Source organism: Harpia harpyja, chromosome 5 (assembly GCF_026419915.1).
Source record: "Harpia harpyja isolate bHarHar1 chromosome 5, bHarHar1 primary haplotype, whole genome shotgun sequence".
Taxonomy (NCBI): domain Eukaryota; kingdom Metazoa; phylum Chordata; class Aves; order Accipitriformes; family Accipitridae; genus Harpia; species Harpia harpyja.
The window spans coordinates 23195121-23216948 of NC_068944.1; the positions used below are offsets into that span (position 1 = coordinate 23195121).

The following is a 21828-nucleotide window of genomic DNA, read 5'->3' on the forward strand; positions in this document are numbered from 1 at the left end:
AATTTCATACAAAGTATAAATGGAATATGTTCTTAGCATTTTCCAATGGGATTCTGCTTTTTAAAAATTCTTTCAGAGAAGTGAGTATCAGTGGGATCACAGACACAGAAGAAGAAAGAATTAAAGAAAGTGCTGCATATGTTGCCAAGAGGAACCTTTTTGCCACAGGTGAAGGAGTTAGTGTCAGCAAGGTGGCCAAGTCAACTTCTGAAGAGGAACATCGTGAAAAAAAATCAAGGAAAGTAGCGATCCGGGAGTCTGCTGAACGCGTGGCCCTGAAGAAAACGGTAAAAGAGTAGAAATGAATGCCTAGACTGTAAACAGCATGGGTCTTTTTGTTTCGCATTTGCAAAGTGCCTAGCAAAACAGAGCTCGTATTTACACCATGGGCAATCATAATAATGGTAGTAAAAACCCAAAGTGTTTTCAATGGAAATCTTTTCAATGACTTAAAGTGTTGTTATCTCAGTGTCAGGTGGATAAGAAAAGAGGTGCTGTGCCTGAGGTAGGCCCCAGGAACACTCCTGTTGTGCTGGGAGGAAGGGACAGAGAACGAGGCTGGGGAACACTCTTTGGTCATGCCCACACCTAGTTAACATTGAGTTGCTGGAGCATGTCCAGAGAAAGGCAACCAAGTTGGTGAGGGGCCTGGAGCATAAGTCTTACGAGGAGCGGCTGAGGGAGCTGGGGCTGTTTAGTCTGGAGAAAAGGAGGCTGAGGGGAGACCTTATTGCTCTCTACAACTACCTGGAGGGGGGTTGTAGTGAGGTGGGTGCTGGTCTCTTCTGTCAGGTGGCTGGAGATAGGACGAGAGGAAATGGCCTCAAGTTGCGGCAAGGGAGATTTAGGTTGGATAATAGGAAAAATTTCTTTACTGAGAGGGTTGTCAGACATTGGAACAGGCTGCCCAGGGAAGTGGTTGAGTCACCATCCCTGGAGGAATTCAAAAATACAGGTAGACGAGGTACTCCATAACATGGTTTAGTGGGCATGGATGATGGTTGGACTCGATGATCTTGAAGGTCTTTTCCAACCTAAATGTTTCTATGATTCTATGATCCTTCACCTGGATGATGAGGCAGTTGCTGGGCAGAGAAGAAAGGAACCAATATATGTAACTTGCCAATAAGGAGGTGATGGGATAATTTCTGGAGTTTTATGGCCTGGGAACAAGCTTGCCCAAAGTGTTTACCCCAGAGTTTTAATCACAGGGTGTAAATTAGGGAAGGAATTGCCAAAGACATCTGGAACTAAATCTCTAATTGTGGGTAGCTTTGATATTATTGTACAACCTCTTAAAAAACAATACCTAGAGAGTAGTTAACAAATATGTTATGACCAGATTGGCAGAATATATCAAGTGCAAATATGTTTCATTTAGCAAATTTATTAATGTTTTGAGCAGAAGAATTGGCGATATGCTTATAAAATATCCTCATGACATGATGTTGAAAAGGGTGTAAACACTTTGAAGGACAAGGTAAAAATTCAAAATCATCTCAAAAATTGAGAAACAGTGAAGGTGAAATTTGATAACAACCAATGGAAATTACCACACACAGAAGGAAAAGAGGTAAATGAGGAATGCCTGGCTAGGTAGAAGTACCTGAGTATCTGGGAGTTATAACAGGTCACAAATTTAATGTCAGTCAATGATGTAACACCAGTCGTTGTATAAAAACAAATGCCATTCTAGAGTGTGTTAACAAAAGTATTGTCATTAAAACTTAGGGGGCAATTATTTAATTGTGCGTGAGACTGTTGGACCTCTCCAAAAATGAGAAACAACAATTGTAAGTAAAATTGGTATTGTGCAGTTTATAGAAGACTGAGAGGATCATGAAAGCTGTCTTCTTTCAATAACCTTAATACAGGGACCTCTAATTCTCCATATATGTGCAAATAAATAGTTTAGTTTGCAGAAAGCAAGATTTATAGTATATTAGGAATTTTTTTCCAGCTTTGTGGATAGCCAAGCAGTTGAAACAGTTACCCTAGGAGGATGAAAGAAGCCATCAGCAGGAAAGGTTTAAAAGCAGGTCTGTCAGACATGGTCTAGGCATACATGATCTTGCATTAGAGCAAAAGTACAGAAGACATCTGAGTTTCAGACCTATTTCACTTTTCACTCTGTATTAAAATAAAAAATTAAATGTGACAAATTATTTTACTTAGAATAGTTTTAAGGAAAAAAAAACAGTAAAATAAAATCTAGCTACTTTGGAAGGAGAACTTCTTGAAAAATTTGTTTTCTGTGTTCAGGTGAGATAAAAACATTAAGTATGTCTGTCTAGATTTTTAAATAAAAATTGTATATTTTTTTACTGCTCTTAAAAAAAATACCTTTTTGCATATTAATGATTTGCACTTATAACTGCTGGAGTTTATAATCAAATGTTTCTTTTCCAGCTAGAAGACACTCAGGCATTCCACAAAAAGTTGAATCAAGATAAACTTTTACATTCTCCTGAGTTTATTATCGAGCCTCGTTCCCACACTGTCTGGGAAAAGCAAAATGTCAAATTTCATTGTTCTGTGGCTGGCTGGCCAGCACCCCTTGTTACATGGTAAGTTTGTATCTCTAGCACTGAAGGTCACCACATAACCAACAACTGAAGTCATCTCAGTGAATGTGGTATTTTTTCTGGAAAGACACAAGTTCAATTAAAAAAATCAGGTACAGAGACCTGTCAAACACCTTTCAAGTCACCTTGTACAAAAAGAAAGCAAAATATTTAAAGACAAAATAATACTTTGTGTAACAACAATAGGAGTACATGGATTTTTTTTTTCATAGAGACATCCAATACATTCTTTCTGTCTGCTGATGAAGGAAAGATAGCAGTTTAATTCACTGTCAGTACTATCCTTAAAATAATATTTTCCAAATACTTCTGTTTAGTCTACAAATGCCACTCATGTCCCTGAAGCATTAAAGCATGCTTTGGTTAAGAACTAGCTGCTTGGCTGCTGAGCGGTTATAGTACTGAATCTCCATGAAACTGAAATTTCATGATGCAGGTGTTCATAGCAGACACGTCATAATTATTTGAAGTCAAAGACTGCAGATAGATCCAGGACCATCCAAATCTTCTGAAAGCTTTGGAGTCTATTGGAAACTTTCTATTCACTTGAATCATCTTTGGACTAAATCTTTACTGTAAGAACTCCAAAATATACTCTTAGTCATAGCTGAAGGTCTAATTTGACTCTTGCATTAAAGTTTACCCTGACTGGAATTTAATTTAGCTTAATTAACAGTGACTTGGGAAGTTATACTGTCTCACCATCTATAGAGCTGATCTTTCTTATCTGTTTCATGCTACACAGATATCATAAAATTGTTAAGGTGATAGGTAATAACTTTTTTTCAAACATAAAATGAGATTTGATGCTCATTATTTAATTTAAAAGATTATTCTAGAATGTGTATATAAAATGTATGTATGTGTTTATAAAATGAACAAAGAATAAGCCTGTGTTCAGCTTTAAGCATTAATTAGGAGTAAGTCCTATGGAGATTCTATTTGTGGAGACAACAGAAAACATCTACTATGTAATGATGTTAAGTAATACTCACATTTTGCAATTTACTACTTGAATTGCTTAATGGATGCTGTGTTTATGTAGGTCTTAAAAACCTTAACCTTGGGGCTTGATAAAACGTGCAACTAAGAGGTACATTAACAGGCCAGAGCTGATGCCCATTAAGTCATTTGATCTCTCTCTGTAGACTATGACAACCAATAGCCGGGCTCTGCACGGACACATTTTTTCTGTCATGTAAGGGTTGCGAGTGCCCTGTTCTGAAATTCCTCCTAGAGAGGATTCCAGACAAACCCTTCAGGTCTGGTCTCAGCTGGACACCAGCAATGATCAGCTATGCTCATGGCTGTAATCCATCTCTGTAACCTGAATCCTAACCAAGAACGCAAGAGCTGAGCCATTTTCACCTTATCCCAGAAACCTGACGTGGTTAAACCAAGCCTTCACCTGTCTGCCTTTGCTCTCACTATGAACAGCCTGTCATCTAAGCACTAAGTGTGGATGGTGGAAATTAATACATCATTTTACCGTACATCTGAATTCCAAAGGGATTGCAGTTCGCCGCAGGCTACTAATGGAAAAAAAGTGTTCACAGCCATTTCAGCAGGTGTCTTTGCTCTGAGATACGGAGCAGTGCTGACCTGGATCTGTCAGCTTTCATTCAGCATTTCTAATGAAATGTCAGTGTATTCCAAACAGTCATGATTTGTATAAGCAATGAAGACTTCTTCATGCTGTGCCTGAAAAATTGTAAAGCTGCATGAACTTTCTCTAAAGAAAACCTTACTGTCTGATGCAGCTGTTCTGACTCCCTTGGAAGAAACATATGGAAAACCCAGGACATTTGAAACCAGTAGCAGAAAGCATAAACTATCAGTGCGTAATGACAGTGGGAGGTTGCAGTCCAACATTAGCTAATGACTTGGCTGTTCTGGAATTTGTGTTTCCAAAAATAACAAGTGGTTCTTCTAACACAAGCCCTATTCTTTCCATTGATGAATATATATAAGCGAAAATTAAATCAATTATTTTTTACTAACCTGATAACGAAGACAAAAGAAGTGAAAGTCATCTTGCTGCTAGCATGACTCAGTTAAAGCTTGTTTCTGCACAGCACCACATGCTACCAAACACCTTCACTGCCAACAGGATCCAAGGGTTGCCCGGCCCTTTGGAGAAAAGTTAAAGGGCTTATGGAGTCAAGTCCTGTTTCACAGGATTTCATATTCCCTGGAAAATATTAGGAACTAATGGCATTATTCTATTTTCTAAAGTGTTTGACACACTACATGGAATATAAAGATGCCCAGATGTTCCCAGGCAGGTCAGCCTGGAGGGCACCATCATACAGATGAAGTGAAGACTGGTGGCGAATGGATTACTGTTACTGGACCCATGTATTATTCTTTGCTGTAAGTCAGGATAATGCAGTAGGAGACCTGTAATGAGGTCAAGCACCTCTGCAACTGTTTGAAGTCCAGAATAGAGGGTATTGCCCTGCATTGAGTCCCTTTTCATAGACATCTTGCTGACAGGAAGATCAGGATGAAAAGCATTAGGGTTTATGATCTCCACTCACTTTGGCACTTGGAAAAATCTCAGTGTGTTACTGTGCCCAGATATTTGTAACCAGGGAAATACTCTATTCCACAACACTTCTTTCAGATTTATTGTGGATAGAGCTTCATCTTGAGACATATCAAACTAATAGTATTCTTGGTAAAAAATAAAATAAAATGAAATAAAATGAAATAAAATAAAATTGCTCATTACTGACTTGTTTGGTGAAGTGGGCAAGCCACTGATACCAGACCAGTTTGCCGATTGAAAAACATGAGAGATTTAAAATTTAAAATCTGAAATGAAGAAACAAAGCTCTTTGGCTGGATATCTGTTATGACTTATGAAGACAAAGGTTTTTTTAAGCTACATCAGAGTAAGAGATGAAGATACTTTTATCTAATATCATTTATATTTCCACTTTCCTCTGTGAGTCTCAAGCTGTTTATATAAATTCTGAAATTAGCAGTGCCAGCTCACTACTGATCAGTACTGGTTCATTCCTTCAAATTACTAACTGGGAATTTTGAACAGTAAACTTTTCCTACCTGAAGATATACCTGTACCAGAAAACACTCATAGTGTATACCTGTAAAGGTAGATAAGTTTTTGGTAGCACAGCTTTTGCCAGATCCCTTGCACTTTACCAGCAAGACAATTTTTCTTTACCAGTCTAACCCTTGGGACTTCTGTCAACTTAGCTATGCAAGTAAAAAAAAAGTTAACTTTCTACCTGAAATTTTTGTGAATATGCAGGTTTTAAAAGTAGATCAAATATGCAAACCAAACAAAATGTGTATGATACCTAGTAGGTAAGGACACTACAGAATTTTCATTGTTTGCAATTCACAAAACGCTGAGATGTTGCTCATGTGAGTCCTCCATTCCTTTACAAATAGTAACATGAAGTTCATGGTTATATAAACTGGTTCTCATCCCATTCAAGACTATTTGGTCCTTTTAATTAGAAAATAAAATTCAGCTGGGGTGTGTCAAAGAGAAAGAGAGAGAGGTTAAGCTTCCAAAAATATGTAATGTCTTCCCAGGAAATTAGACTACGGTTTATCTAGGAGAAACATGCAGAAATGGATGTTCTATTTCAAACATCAAGCACTTGACCTTTTAAAGTATATCATTATACACTTCTGTTTGTGACATACTGTTTCTTTGTTTTTCCATAGGTACAAAAACAACGTGCCCATCAATGTACAGACTCACCCTGACAAGTATATCATTGAAAGTCGATATGGGCTGCACTCACTGGAGATTAGCAAGTAAGGGAACACTAGATAATTTAACAAATAGCTTAAGCTGAAATGTTGCTATAGATTGAGACCTGCAAAATGTGAACATATCTCTTGGGAATGCAAGAGATACCAAGTTTGTACAGCTGAGGTGAATGCTGTCTACTAAATGTTGAAGCAATTCTGGTTTTGCTCAGTAGAGGATACACAATTTACCTAAGTGAGTAATTTATCTGGATTATTATTCTATTTACGGCTGAGTCAGAAACATGTGGGACATTTGTGATTACTTTTTCCATTTGTCTGCTACATGAGTACAGTTAAATATGAGAAAAACCTAGTTCAGGGTAAAACCATGCGAGTTAACTGTTTTTCAAATACAGCAAAGTTCCTGATTCTCACTGAAATGAGGAACAGAACTGAGATGTCCTCAGTTATACACAAGAAAGATCTTTAACAGTACTCATCCTCCAAATGGGAAATTTTTGCAGTCACTTTGCATTAAAAAACATTGAAAACATGAGACCTAATCACCTAATTTGACAATCAGCAATGATCTAGATTTGACAGTTTAGATACTGGTAGTGTTCTTTGAAAATATTTTATGATATCTACCATTTCTACAGCTTCCATGCTAGGCATCTCTCCATAGGAGACAGTAAACTAGAGGTAACTTAAATGTTATCAGACAGTTTTTTCCTACTTCTGCTGTATTCTCAATTTCAAATCTGTAAGTGATATTTGAAAAGAGACATTTATTTCAAACACTGGATTTTTAACATTGAGAAAAACTTAATGGCTACAATCAGTTCAGTGTGTCTGTCTCCCAAGCTTTTAATTCTTTATAGGTTTTACCCAGATTTCTGAGGTTTCTTTAATCTAAAACATAGGAGAGGCTATGCCAAGGAGTAAATGGGTGCCCTTGTCTAATCATTTCTATCATTTTAGATGTGATTTTGACGACACTGCTCAGTATCGGGCCTCTGCTATGAATGTTAAAGGAGAAATTTCAGCTTACGCTTCCCTTGTGGTAAAGAGTAGGTTTGCAAAATATTTCCTTTTTTTTTTTTTTTTGTTAAGATGCACATTACCAATTTTGTTTTTGTGGCTCAGAGAGCCTTTACCTCTTGGTGATAGTGACTGGAGTTGTTCTTTTTTCTGTCTAGGGTACAAAGGAGAAATTGATGCAAGTCTTTTGCATGCTGGAACTGTTTCCATGCCTCTGGGCTGTAAGTTGCAATACATGTTTGTCTGACACATCATCCATTTACAGTTGTGACATCATGATAAATGACTAAGCAGAATATTTTGTAACATTTTTTAAAAAGGAAGCAGGTCTGATTTACAAAGGTACTGAGCTGTACAATTTCAGATGGTGTTAGCCTCACCTATAAGTGAAAATGGCATTGCCTTCTAGGTCTATGGCTATTTGCTTATGTAAGAAACACCCTTTTAATATTGCACTTTGCTGTGGAATAAAATCTGTCAGAGAGAGACACTTCATCATCATATGTAAAAAATGGCCTGGAGAAAAAGCTAGGGGATGCATGTGCATAAGAAGAGTAGTTGACTTAATCATTCTTGCCTGCTGCTATGCGATTCCATTCGTTGCAAAAATGTGTAGAAAAGATCAAATAGCCAGAACCCAGTTTGAATATTTTGGATATATTAAGGTAAAAATTGTAATTTGTTTTACCTGAGAACGTCACATTTTCAAGTGATTTACCGTATTGCATAGATACTGCCATGATGTTAAGACAATCCCCCCATGTATGCTGTGTGGGTGAAGTGCCCTAGGGGCCCTGTGCGTGGAAGGCTCAACAGATGAGACTTGGGGACATCTTTTTTATAGTAGCAGCACAAATAGAATCAGAGATATGCTGCAAAAGCATCCTAGCTGGCATTTATATGCCTAAGCTCTGAAATAATAGAAACAAGATTATGTACCACATTACAAAATGCAAGGCTGCACATTTCCAATATAGTTTGGGATTTATCTCTTGGTTATGGGAAAGGAAGACGACGATCTGCACATATTCATTGATCACAGGAAGACTGTGAGCTACCAGTGTAGGGCAGTTGTGGAAAAGGAAAATGTGACTCTATGTTTTATCAGCTGAGCTGGTTTCAAAAGAAACATGGAAGCCCCTGTGCCATGTATGTGCAGTACAGGTGTAAGGCACTTAGGATATTCTGTCTGGAATACTGCACAACTTGGGTCACACAGCATCAGAAAAGATAAATTCAGGAGCAAGTACAGAAACAGGCTACCTGAATGCCTGGGGGAATAGCGAGCTCATTTTATATTAAGAGCCTCCCCAAAAGGCTTATTTAGCTTATAAATATGAAGGCTGAGTGGACACATGACTGCCCTGAGGTGGAGCAAGGAGTTAAAACAGGGAAAGAGAAGAACTATATAAGCTAAAGATCAGCTTGACCTGAACAAATCATTAATTATAAATAGAAGTCTTTTTAAGTTATAAAACAAACCTTATGATAAAATGATTAAACGCTGGATCTGAAATTTGGAAATTCGGGAATGAAATTCTGCAGGAGCCTCTCCCTGATAAAATGAACTAGCTGTAAGAACTAGAGTTGTATGAATAAAGAAATAGTTGCTTCTCTGTGATAGTAAGGGCTTGGATTATTTAACACAGCGATTACCTCTGAAGATGATGTCTGAATATATCTTGTTCCTATTTATACCTTAAACTTTGCCTGAGATTGTATTCATAATCACTGGGTACTTTTGCTTCCTACTCCTGTCACAAAAGGAAAGAAAAAGTAAACAGCCAGGTTTTTTTTTTTCCCTTATACAGTTGGCATTACTCCTCATGGATATGCTTCCAGGTTTGAAATCAGCTTTGTCGACAAGTTTGATGTAGCCTTTGGGAGAGAAGGCGAGACAATGAGTCTGGGCTGCACAGTTGTCATCAGTCCTGATATCAAGCGCTTCAAACCAGACATCGAATGGTACAGGAATGGTGAGAATGTTTGACAAGAAAAAATATAAACTTCTTTCATGTAAATCTTTATTTATTTCAGCATATGTGAACATTATGATTTGGTCATCACTTTCTCAGATTTCTAAAAAGTAGTATTTTCTCTTTTTCAATTAAAAGTTTTTAAAAATTTAGCGTTTTGAAGTGGAACCACAGTTAGAAAACTGACAAAGCACTGTGAAAATGTCTTCTAGGGATTTTTTTCTTTCTGAAAAAAAAATTTAAATTAGAAGCATTTCGATCAGCTTCAACATCCGTGTGGCCCATCTACATAGCCCACATAGCTTTTACTATTTATTTATATGCCAAGACATTTCTTAAGTAGTTGCACAAATGTGTTGTGCAACAGCGATAAAAAAGCTGTTGCTGTCAGAAGTTACACTTTGAAAATGAAGACAAAATTGGCATGAGAGCAGAATTAGCTGTAATTTATGGTTGTGTTCGAAGACAAAAAATTGCATAATAAGAATGGTCTCTTGTGTATTTCCAATCTATTCCAATATATTCTCCATATTCAGAATCTATTCCTCAGTAGTTCCAGCTAGTTCTCATCATGAAATTCTTTAATTTCTAGGTGTTCTTATTACACCATCCAAATGGGTCCAGATGCACTGGAGTGGGGAGCGAGCTTCATTAACACTGACTCATGCAAACAAGGAAGATGAAGGTCTTTACACTCTACGAGTGGTGATGGGAGACTACTATGAAGAGTACAGTAATTATGTCTTTGTTCGAGGTAGGATACTGTCTTGTGAACGAAACTCATTACAGAAATGAGGCAAACATGCTGGCAAAATCAGTCTCAGATATTTGAAGTGCTTTGTTTCCCAATAAAAAGAGAATAATTATTTTCTACTAATGGATTCTAGCAATATAGCTTCCAATTGTTATCTCTGGAAAAACTGAATGCATATCTCATGCATTGGTGTCATGTGCTAGAAGACTTCTAAACCCCATTGGCATTCTGAGGAGGAAATTTAGGGTATTGTGTAACTTCACTACTCTTTCTCAATTTCAGCCTGTGAAGAGTACTGAACATAAGTCATAAAGAGGAAAAAATCTATGAAATAACTTAAAAATGTATTTTTGTAAACATCTCACTGCTAGATAAGCTGCACTGTTTTGATCAAGATTTCACAAACCATTTGAGGCATTCTGTCTAACACACAGTGCAGGAAAAAAATACAGTGGAAGGGAAACACACAGATCTGTACCAGGAGAAGAATAACCTCATGCACTAGTACAGGCTGGAGGCTGACTGGCTGGAAAGCCACTTTTCAGAAAAGACCCTGGGCATCCTGGTGGACACCAAGGTGAACATGTGCCCTTGTCGCAAAGAAGGACTGTGGCATCCTGGGCTGCATTAGGAAGAACATTGCCAGCAGGTTGAGGAGGTGATTCTTTCCCTCTCCTCAGCACTGGTGAGACTCATCTGGAGTGTTGGATCCAGTTCTGGACTCCCCAGAACAAGAAAGACATGGACTCACTGGAGTGAGTCCAGTGAAGGGCTGTGAAGGTGATTAAGGGCTTGGAGCATCTCTCATATGAGGAAAGGCTGAGAGAGCTGGGGCTGTTCAGCCTGGAGAGGGCTTAGGGGGAGTTTATCCATGTGTATAAACAACTGATGGAGGGGAGGGAGTAAAGAAGATAGAGCCAGGCTCTTTTCAGTGGTGCCCAGTGCCAAGACAAGAGGCAATGGACACAAATTAAAATACAGGAAAGCTCATTTAAACATAAGAAAACACTTTTTTTTACTGCAAGGGTGGTTGAACACTGGAACAGGTTACCCAGACAGACAGTGGAGTCTCTATCCTTGGAGATATCCAAAACCTGATTTGACATGGTCCTGGGCAACCAGCTCTAGCTGGCCCTACTTTGAGCCAGGGGTTGGACTAGGGGATCTCTGGAGTTGTCTGCCAATCTCAACCATTCTAAAGATTTGCTAAAGTAAAGCAGCAAAGTGTAGATTTAAAATGTAATTTCTCTGGGTGTTGTTTGCTTGTACCATGAAAAACTTCCTTGAATTTCTTTTAGAGAAATACTTCTTTAAAAGTAGCCATGGCTATCACGTTGCATGCTGATTCTATATCTGTCCCATCTGCTAAAAGCAGTTGAAGTGTGTAATGTTAATTCAAAAGGCTCTGGAAATTCTTGGCTCTGCGATCATGCCCAGAATGGCACTGTGTTGCCAAGTCCAGCAGAGTTATGTGAGATAACAGCCTGCTCAGAAAACATGACTGAAACAGATGTTTTTGTCACCTGAAGAAAGAGTCTACTGAAATGAGCATCTGTGACAAGAAACAGGACTTGTCTTTCTTGCTTTAAGTTATGCTGCCATATAAATAAATGATCACCCGCGTTCCTGTTACATCTTCTAGCAACACAGGTATGACCTGACTGCGAACCCACTACCCCTTTCACCAGAGTACTTTTACTAGCCAATCAGTGTGTTTGCCAAATTCTAATTAGATTAATTATATTCTACATTCCTACTTAAATGGTCCCTGCTGTCTCAGCTGCCTAGTATATTCCTCACTGCTCCTCCTAAATTGTAGACAAATTTGCTATAAATGGTTAGCTATGGTATTTAAGCACAAGCAGTTGTCTTTCTGTGTCATGCATCGAAATCCCTGTGTATCGATGGAAGTGAGCAATGCACTAATCAGGCTCATAATGTTACGTCTTTAGATGGGCTTAGAGAGCATGTGTGGCTCTTTTGCCATGGCTACAGGTCAGCATTTGTCAGCAAGCCATCAGGGATGAAATCCTAGCCTCCCTGAGGCCGATCAGCAATGCTTGTTGTCCCAGCTATTTCCCAGTCTGTCTTGGAAAGAAACCGGGGTGTCTCATGTTCCATCAAGTGGTAAATATGGGCAATTAAAACCTTTTGTATGGAGATCACTGAAGACATATTGTTTTTACTCTTAATGTTCTTCTTATTTTGTTATGTTAACTGGATTTCTTAGTCTGTATGTTATCATTTTTAAAAATGCCTCAAGTTAGCTGTAATTAGAACCTGGACTCAGTAACTTTGGTACAGCTTCAAAAGCTCCATGTAATGCTACTCTGCCTATAAAAGAAGACACAGTGTAAAGTCCTTTTTTTTTTTCCCTAAAGACTACTCTTTTACTTAATGGAGTGTGTTAAATACTCTTATAAGGTATTTTCTTCTGAAAGCCAAAAGCGCAAAAAATAGGGATTGCTGTATTTTGTAATACAAAATCCTGTAATGCCTTGAAACATCGAACCTTTTTAAGAAGTCTGGGGTTTAGATGGAATGTATGAATAATATTTATTAGCAAAATATTTCTTTTCTTCAGGTATATACATCTTTCTTGTCTAAGGTCGTCTTTTGAAGTAGCTCACAACAGGGCTTGAAAAATGCTACATGTAATTGTACAAGTTGATGTTATTCTGCAGAGAAACAACCTCTCTTCTTTGAAAGTCTTTCATACAATCTTCATGCAAAGGTTATTTTTCTCTATATGAAAATTACCCCACCTCACAAATCAGACTCTGACTGTGTAAACAGTAAAATTCCCCAGTGCTCAGCACTGTGCTCTGTTTTTCAAAGCTTTAGATAAGATATGTCCAGAAGCTGATGCTGGAGTCAAGGCCCTTTGACACCAGCAGTCCTAGATTTGTGATAAACACTTGAAAGGAACAATATGCTCATCCTTATGAAGGTTATATTCCACAATGATAATGTATGTATAATATAATTAAACTTCAAAAGGTTTTGATACCTTTGCAGTTCATAACTAAGCAAAACAAAACATTGAAGGACTATGTGTGGAGATAAGATATTTAATTCAGTGTTGTATATCCAATGGATGAATACTTTTGATTGAGCTATTGCCCGGCTGCAAGCCAAGATATCAGCCTCTTCTCCTAAGTAGGTAAATACATAGTCTGCCAAGTTTTTAGTTCAGCTATGTCTCTGACAACTGCCTAACCAGAATGCATGTTACTAATTTTATTTAAAATGCCTAGGTGAATTACATTTACAGTATGCTGTAACATATTAAGCATTTGTAAATGTGGCAAAGAGAAAAACCAAAACCTAGAAAAATACTGGCAATATGAAAACAAATACTTTTTGAATCCAGTAATGGATCTACTTTTTTTGGTTCAGTAGGAACAGAGTTTGGTCCTTAAAGATTAATAATTGTGAAAGAACAATGGTTTGCATTTGGAAATGTACATCTCCGTCCTCATAGATGCTGATGCTGAAATCCCTGGAGCCCCTGGTGCACCACTGGATGTGCAGTGCTTAGATGCCAACAAAGATTATGTCATTGTCTCCTGGAAGCAGCCCGCTGTTGATGGAGGAAACCCCATCCTCGGTTATTTCATTGACAGGTCAGTGAGCACGCCAGACTGGAGAATTCATATTGCTGATCATTCTAACTCAAAAACCTAAAAGCACATTGAAAAGCATGAGATAAAATGGTCATTTGTTATTTTCATTCCTGTTGCTGGCCAGAAGAAAATAACTTTTGTTTTAGATTGGCTGGGACTAATCTAACTTTCATGGAAGTAATGACTTCTTGCTTCATTTAACTACATAGAAAGGATTCTGCAAGACACTGTGTAGCTCAGCCCTCACTGCTCACTGTGAGGCTTGAGAGGCCTTGGGACTTTGCAGGTTTTGGTAGCTTACAGGATTGGCTCCTTCATCAGGCTGTGGCTCCTTCTGTATCAGTGCTCTCCTGCCTCTTTCCAAATAGTTACTGTGTACCAGAAAGCAAAATATTATCTCAAAGGGACTTGGATTTCTTTTATGCGCTGTTGCTTTCCAGGCTCTTAAAATCACAGGCTTCATGCAGATCACACTTATGTGTTTTTCTCTGCAACAATAAGAATTGGAAATAATTTTTTTAAATGTGAAACCTGAACCTGAATGTGTCACACGGTGGCAAGATTCCAAAAGCTTGGGATTTAAGAAATTCAGTCAGTATTTCAAGACTTGCAATGACCTTCAGAGCTGGTAATATTTGTTTGAATATCAGTAACAGAATACATCATTAGTAATATGGAGTTCCTGTGGGCTTATTCAGATGCGTATTAAAAAACCCCAAACATTATATATATATATTTATAAAAAATAAATATGCCACTATATTATTCCATTGTATATACATAAATTATATATGTGTAAAAAGAGGGCATTGCTTTGTGAAACAAATCAAACATCAGTACATTCAATTCAAATATAATTTTACTGGTTTGACAACTTACAAGTGTCAGTTGCTGCTGTAACTATGCTGTGCTAGGTCTAAGATACAGCTCTTTAACATTCATTGAAAAATTCTAAACAAAAGACAGGACTAGATTCTGAAAAATAATATCTCATTTTAAAACTAGGCTATTGAGGGATGTTAGCCCTGAGAGTAACTGTAAGACAAATGGCATTTTGCTTTTTCTCTTGTGTTCACCTCCTTTATTCTGCATTTGCTCCTAAATTCAAAGCTGTGTTACTGCTCTCCAGTATTCAATCCCACCGAAGGTATTTAGGCACCAAAATCTTGAGCCAGGGTAGCCCCTAACTGCCTTGTAGAATGAGGGGGTCACCCAAGGCAGCAGGACCGGTCTGTGCTAATGCTAGAGGCAAAGCTTGGGCATCCTTTGCCCCAAGCAGAAACCAGAACCACAAAACCACCTTGAGCGAGATGATAACAATTCCCAGAAAAGAGATGCTCGCATGTGTCAAGGAATCTGGGTAGGCACTGTAACATTTGCTTTAGCAGATATCTCATCAGCAATAAAGAGCCTTTCCCGAGCTGCTAGTTCATGTTGCTGTTGACCATGTTGCTGGATACTGGGAAGCCATCCCCACAGGCTCCTCCCGGCTCCCTGAGCCAAAGTCACTGCGGTCCCTCCCTGCTGCTGGTTATCTCTTCGTTCTGCCAAAAACCAGCCTCCTGCCAGGTGTGAGGCTTCACAGTACTGGGACCAGCACCACCCCACCGGGTCTTGTCATTGCAATGGCTGCAGCCACCTCACCGCAGGCTCCCTTGCAGCTCCAGCAGCGTTTGGAGCGGGGTCCAGCTGAGTGCCTGACTTTAACCCCGTTCACAGCCATCTGTGTGCTGGGCTGGTCACAGAACTCACAGCAGAGGTCTCCACACCCCATGAAGCCCATCATTTTGCTGGATGTATGGTGGAGCACTGTGCATGAAAGACGAACTAGTCGCCTTCTGGCAACTGCAAAAGATGCATGTATTTCATGTCCCTTCAAGTATGCTAAAGCTGACACTCCCTAAGCATACTTGGGAGGGTTTGAACCATGAAGTGAGTTCTGCTCATGTGCCTTCCTCAGTTCAGGAAAGAAGGGGTGTAGCTGCGAGGGATTTAGTGCATGCCCAGATGGTACTAAGCCCTGGCCCCTTGGTGCAGCTGCTTTGATGTCACCAGTATATAACGCTGCTGAGGAAACTGTTATGGACCAGCCGATGAAGATGAACAGATGGTGAAGCTGTAAAGTGGGGGTGTATGCCCTGAGTTTACATTTCTCCCTTCCCAGCACTACTCTTGCTGTTTGTATTTTTCAGGTGTGAGGTTGGCACCACCCACTGGACCCAGTGCAATGAGACTCCCGTGAAGTTTGCTCGTTTTCCTGTCACTGGTCTGATTGAAGGCCGTTCCTACATTTTCCGAGTCCGAGCTGTGAACAAAGCTGGCATCAGCCTACCGTCCCGGGTGTCAGAGCCCGTGGCTGCTCTGGATCCTGCTGACAGAGCCAGGCTTAGAAGTAAAATATGCTTTTTGCAGGTTGCTTGAGAGGTTTAAGAAGTCACAACTCATTAAAAAAAAAAAAGTATGACTATCTACTCATAAGCCTTCGAAATCCCGCTAGAGGGAGCAATGCAAAACCAAAATACTCTTTGGAGACAGCTTTGCCAAGAGAAATCATCTCAGTGCTCTTTGCACTAAGTGCTCTGTCTGCTGAAATGGGTTTGCTGGCTGCGGTACTACGCTCTGAAATTGCAGGAAGGGGGAAAAGGCACAGGAGAGCTAATTGCCTAAAGAGACCCACTTTTGTTCAGCCAACAAAATAGCTGAACAGCTCCTGTGAATAGTCTCTCTCTGAGCCACAGACAAGGGTGGCTGATTCTGTGCTCATGTGACAATCAAAGCCGTGTAATAACATCAGCACAATATCAGGGTAGCCCAACAGACCCCAAGCTCTCTTCTTTAAAGTTAACATTTTACAAGTCAAGGATATTTCTCCTGTGGCCTGGCAATATCCCAGACATTTTGCTTCCAAATCCACCTCTCTACCCATATGCCAAAATCGTATGCCTAAAATACAATTATTTCTACTTGTTTCTGAAGTTTTACTCTTTAAAATGGTCCAGTGTGAAGGGCTATTGTATGCAAAGCTACAGGGCTCCCATGGTCTCAGCTTGTATGTCTTATTGTATATAGTGCTGCAAGCTACAGACTACAGTCAGATGATCAAGGTTCCCATTCAAAATAAAAACAAAAAGCCTAAGGAAGGAGGTTTGGCACTGTCAGGAAACTTTGTGCTTAGACAGAGCACATGAAACCTGAAGTCTAGGGGAGGCCTCTTCTTCTCAATGGGAAGCATGGAAGCTATCTCAGGAGATGAAGTCTGGTCTTGGTGGCCTATTGCCATTATATTTCCTCCTCTCATCCCTCTTGATCTGCTTTTCTTCCCACCTGCTCCCTCTCTGCTTGCATCTCCAAAACAGATCAGCCAACATAAGGTGAAGCACATGGAGGTGGAGAACAGCATTTGCAAAAATTATCTCTGAAAGTGCATTGACCTGGTTGATAGCTGAATGCGTAACTGCAATAATATGATAATTTAGAGGCACTGAGCGAGCCACCCAAATCACAGCAAGTGGATATGTTGAGTCAGGCTGAGCCATTTCTGTTTGTGACTGTGACCCATGATTTGAAGGCTGGTAATGTGAGGAAAAGTGGTTAAAAAGAGACAAAAAGCAGCCTGCAGGAATTTGTCTATTCCTTTAATGAGTGAGCTGTTAAACCAAATGAATAGAGTATGGAAAATAAAGAAGTTAATTCTTTGAAAATGATGAGCTGAGTGAGCCAAAAACCTCTGCTTGTAACCTAGGTGACTTCAGTGATATTTCTGGAAGGAATAGATGTTTTAGTGGATTAAATATTCTAGCTATATTGATTGCTGAGCTGCTTTCAATATTCAAGCTGGTAAGCCTACAACTAGCTACGGTAACTAGCTTCCTACATGAGCAACAGTCACAGCAGTAACCAAAAATGTAGCTCACGTGAATCTTGCAAATATTAGTTTTGAACCACAAAAGAGCAGGTTTTCTTGTTATTTCAAAGATTCCTGAAGACTCCCATTTCTATGATACCTCTGACATTTGTTTCAGGTCACCCTTCTGCTCCCTGGACTGGACAGATTATTGTCACTGAGGAAGAACCTGCAGGTAAACACAGCCCTTTTGCCTACAAAAGTCTAACGTGAAGCTGGCTGAGTAATTAGGAAAACTCCCAGTTTGTTCAGTGGACTTTGGCACACACCCAAAGTTCGTTGTTCTGAGAGTCACTCAACCTTGAATAACTCACAACTTGGTTGTTGAGGTGAGGCTTCGTTATTCAGGACCTAACAAATAAACATGCTCAGAGTTAAAAGAAGGACGTTTAAAACCAATGTTTAGAAGACTTTTAACTCTACTTTTTAAAAACATATCAGGTGCCAAGGTATATTAATACTCTTTCTATATGTTAATTATGGCACTAATTCTGATACAAATATGAAGGAATTAAATCCAATTCCCTTTTCTATTCTCCTCTGTTCTTCAGAGGGTGTTGTTCCTGGTCCACCTACAGACCTCCAGGTTATTGAAGCCACCAAGAACTATGTTGTGCTTAGCTGGAAACCTCCTGGACAGCGGGGCCATGAGGGTATCATGTACTTTGTGGAAAAGGTAAAATGGGACAAAATCAGAATCATGTTGTGGCAATCTTTTACATTTGTTTTGCTGTCTCTTCTGGACTTCTAGTTAACTTCCATTTCCACCTGAGAATTTCAAACTAGGGCCAGCACTAGAACTTCATCAAGATAACTGTAACTGTAGATTAAGAGAAACTAGGAAGAAAAGAAAGATGGGAAATAGGAAAGTAGATGCAGAATGTGTCACACAATGTAATATCCTTTTATGAATTGTGTCATTGACCTACCCTGGAGTAGACAGGCTGACAAACTCCCTCTATAATGAGAAAGCACAGAGAAAAGTCACATGTTTTTATATATCATATATATGTGAGATATATATATAAAATATATATATTTAATATATACATATATATATAAAATAAAATTTGTATAAATGAAGCTTGTCTGGTGGGACAGATTGTTTACATTTTGGGTGGAGGTATTCTGCAAGAGTTTCTTGGCATCAGTACTTTCTCCTCCAGCTGCTTTTTCATGCGCTACATTAACTTTCCATTAGCTTCACCAACTCAACAAAATGACAAAATTTCTTTTCTAGAACAAAATCAGTTTTAATTTCAGTGTCCTGCTTTTCTGAGATGTTTTCGCATGGCTGCTAGCCTACAAAATTCTTCATGCCATCACCCTTTTTACTTGTATCTCACGGCTCACAAACTTCTTTATCAATGTTTTTCCCTATCAGTCTAGAGGTGTCATCAAGGGAGACATTAATATCTTCCCATTTTGTGTTTTTTATCGCTCTTACAAAACCTGGTCTAAATAAATGAGTTTCACTTAGCAACAGACTTAGAGAGGATGAATACATGAATTTTGAGTTTCCATATAAGAAAGCTTTTTAATAACCTATTGCATGCTGAGTACTGAGCACTAATGTCACATAGTCAGATAATGTTCTCCTGATAATTTGAAATCCCTCAGAAACCAGAACCATTATTTGAAATTATCCTTAATGTAAAACATAGGCAAAAATTAATCCCTAATATTAATGGTATAAGTGATCATGGTATGTAGAGCTCCTAGCCACAGAAATAAAACAATTCACAAATTAATTGCACGTGTTATTTTTTTCTGGAAAATGAAGGTCAGATCCTGATTAATTCTGGAAGCCACCCCAGAAACATTAAGAGTGACACAAGAGCATCTAGAAGCAATGTGGTAATGTTAGAGTTTTGTTCTTTGGATGATGTTGAATGTCTGCAGAACTTATTTTAAAAGTGGTCCAGAATTGGATGCAGTTAATAATAACACCACTTCCTTGCAGTGGAGAGGAGTTTAGCTTTGATATATTAAAACCAGTAAGCTTTTATGTACGTTTTCTGTAGTAGGTGGACATCTGGCACATTCATAAGCTTTGAAATATGCTCATTCTGTGGAAAGGCCCAAAAAAGGAACATGACTCCCTGTTCTCCATAGCAGACATGCATTTGGTGGTCTGGGTGGAAAGTCTTGTTGGGTTAAACACTCAGCTTTCAGAGACTTCTGTTCCAAACACGGTTTCTGGGTTTGACTGCAGTGTGTTGCCGGCACAGAGGACTGGCAAAGGGTGAATACTGAGATCCCCGTGAAGTCTCCTCGCTTTGCAGTTTTTGATTTGGCTGAAGGCAAATCCTACTGCTTCCGAGTTCGCTGTTGCAATTCAGCTGGAATCGGTGAACCTTCAGAAGCAACTGAAGCCACTGTAGTAGATGACAAACTTGGTAAGTGTGTGGTCATATGTATTAAATTACCTCCATGGTATCTTTTCAGTTTATGATGTAATTGTTTTGTCTGAAGACAGATAGCTGCCCAGTAAATAATTCAAGTATGAAAATTAGTCAGTGATTTATTCCCTTTAGCTAAAGTAATTTTGGTTTGGGTTGTTGAACCTTTAATGTATAGTCAAATGACAGATGCAAACCAAAGGAACTAAGCTGCCAATAACGATGCCAAGAACTGCAAAGGCTGCAAACAGTGAAAGAAAATGAAAACTCAAGGAAGTACAAAAATGTTTTGTTTTACTTAGAGTCTTTATTGAAAATAAGCCCAGACATCAGCAGAGTTTAACCTTCCTTGTTTGCCAAATTAAACAAAAGTGAAGAATTTAATACTTACATGAATGCAGAGACTATTTCCACTGGAAGAGAAGCCAGGATGTTCACCACAGTAAAGCATCAGTAGCTACACCTACATTAGCAATTTGTTTCCAAACAGCAATGCAGATTTCAATCCAATTCCCAGATTGTCTGTTTACTTCATATTGGTTGAGTTCTCTGAGCCGTTTGATGCACATTAACTACATTCTTGAAGAAGAGTAAAACAGCTCTTCTTCAAAAACACTTTAGATGCATTTCGCTACTTAACAGGGGCGTTGGTTTCTGATATATTCTGTGGGCTGCACAAAAATTTCAATGTGCACCTAACATATTTTCCCTTTTTGAAAGCTCCAATTCACATCTCTGGTGCAGATGTTCAGCACAAGGGAATAAACTAAATCTAATTTAAAGGAAATGCCCTGAATCATAGGCAATGGAGAAGTGAGGAACCTCAACACCAAAGGCTTGAACCCAATGATCCTGTCCTATTGTGCCAGACTACTTAATTTAAATCAGAAGAGTTTTTTGAGGGTTAAATCTGTATTAGTCATGGTAATATAATCAAGAATAGAATGTCATCCTTATTTTATTTGTAAATTTTGACTGGCTGGTCGGTCACTAATTTATTTCTGTTTCTCTCTCACAGATATTCCTAAAGCCCCTGGCCGTATTATGCCAACTAGGAATACAGATACCTCAGTTGTTGTCACTTGGACAGAGCCCCCAGATGCCAAGGAGCTGGTTGGGTACTACATTGAGTCAAGTGTAGTTGGATCTGGTCATTGGGAACCATGCAACAACAATCCAGTGAAAGGCACAAGGTAATGGATTTTAAAGCATGGAAATTATGGTCACCAGTTATTAATTTACTGGATATATGTGCTTTCCAGCCATTAGTAGTAGTAGAGTTAATTGCTTTGTGGTAGCCAGCAGGCTGGAATTGCTCTTGCAGGTGAAGTTCATACGAAATTATAAAAACCTGTTTCAAACTGTTAGTCTTGTCCAAAAGGAATTTATAATCAACCTTATATTAGAAACAATTAGGCAAGGGGGAGGAAACATGGACATTGCTAGTGAAGAAAAGAGAAGCAGCTTGCTAGTTCTAGCTATTGTACAGCCTATCAGTTTGATAAAAAACAGTACAGCAAGGAATGACTTGTTACAAATATGGAAAACTAAATTTCATAATGTTTGGAAGCAAAGTCCTTTGGTTTGGAAGACTGCTGTAAACATTTCTGGACTGCATACCTAGAATGTCAGGAGGATGTGGACTGTAGCACACTAACAATATTACTTTCTAACTGCTCTTTCACTTGCAGTTACTAAGATATTAATGAACACTCTTAAATAATAGGGTATAAACTCACATTTCTTACTGACATGAAGCTCAGTGGCTAGTCTGAAAAAATACTCAAGATTTAAAACTTTGCAAGCTA

At 38.8% G+C, this 21828-nt stretch overlaps 1 protein-coding gene across 2 annotated transcripts in view; it reads left to right on the forward strand.

The window, feature by feature from the left end:
• The window catches only part of MYOM1 (myomesin 1), a 78236-nt gene that overhangs the window by 17687 nt on the left and 38721 nt on the right, over positions 1-21828 (forward strand). For both annotated transcript variants that reach the window (XM_052787622.1, XM_052787620.1), the window contains exons 4-16: positions 77-287; positions 2410-2567; positions 6288-6380; positions 7299-7387; positions 7517-7579; positions 9170-9334; positions 9927-10088; positions 13573-13714; positions 15907-16106; positions 17737-17793; positions 18170-18294; positions 19834-20017; positions 21039-21213. In XM_052787622.1, the coding sequence (XP_052643582.1) occupies positions 77-287; positions 2410-2567; positions 6288-6380; positions 7299-7387; positions 7517-7579; positions 9170-9334; positions 9927-10088; positions 13573-13714; positions 15907-16106; positions 17737-17793; positions 18170-18294; positions 19834-20017; positions 21039-21213 (1824 nt within the window). The remainder of the gene's footprint in view (positions 1-76; positions 288-2409; positions 2568-6287; positions 6381-7298; positions 7388-7516; positions 7580-9169; positions 9335-9926; positions 10089-13572; positions 13715-15906; positions 16107-17736; positions 17794-18169; positions 18295-19833; positions 20018-21038; positions 21214-21828) is intronic.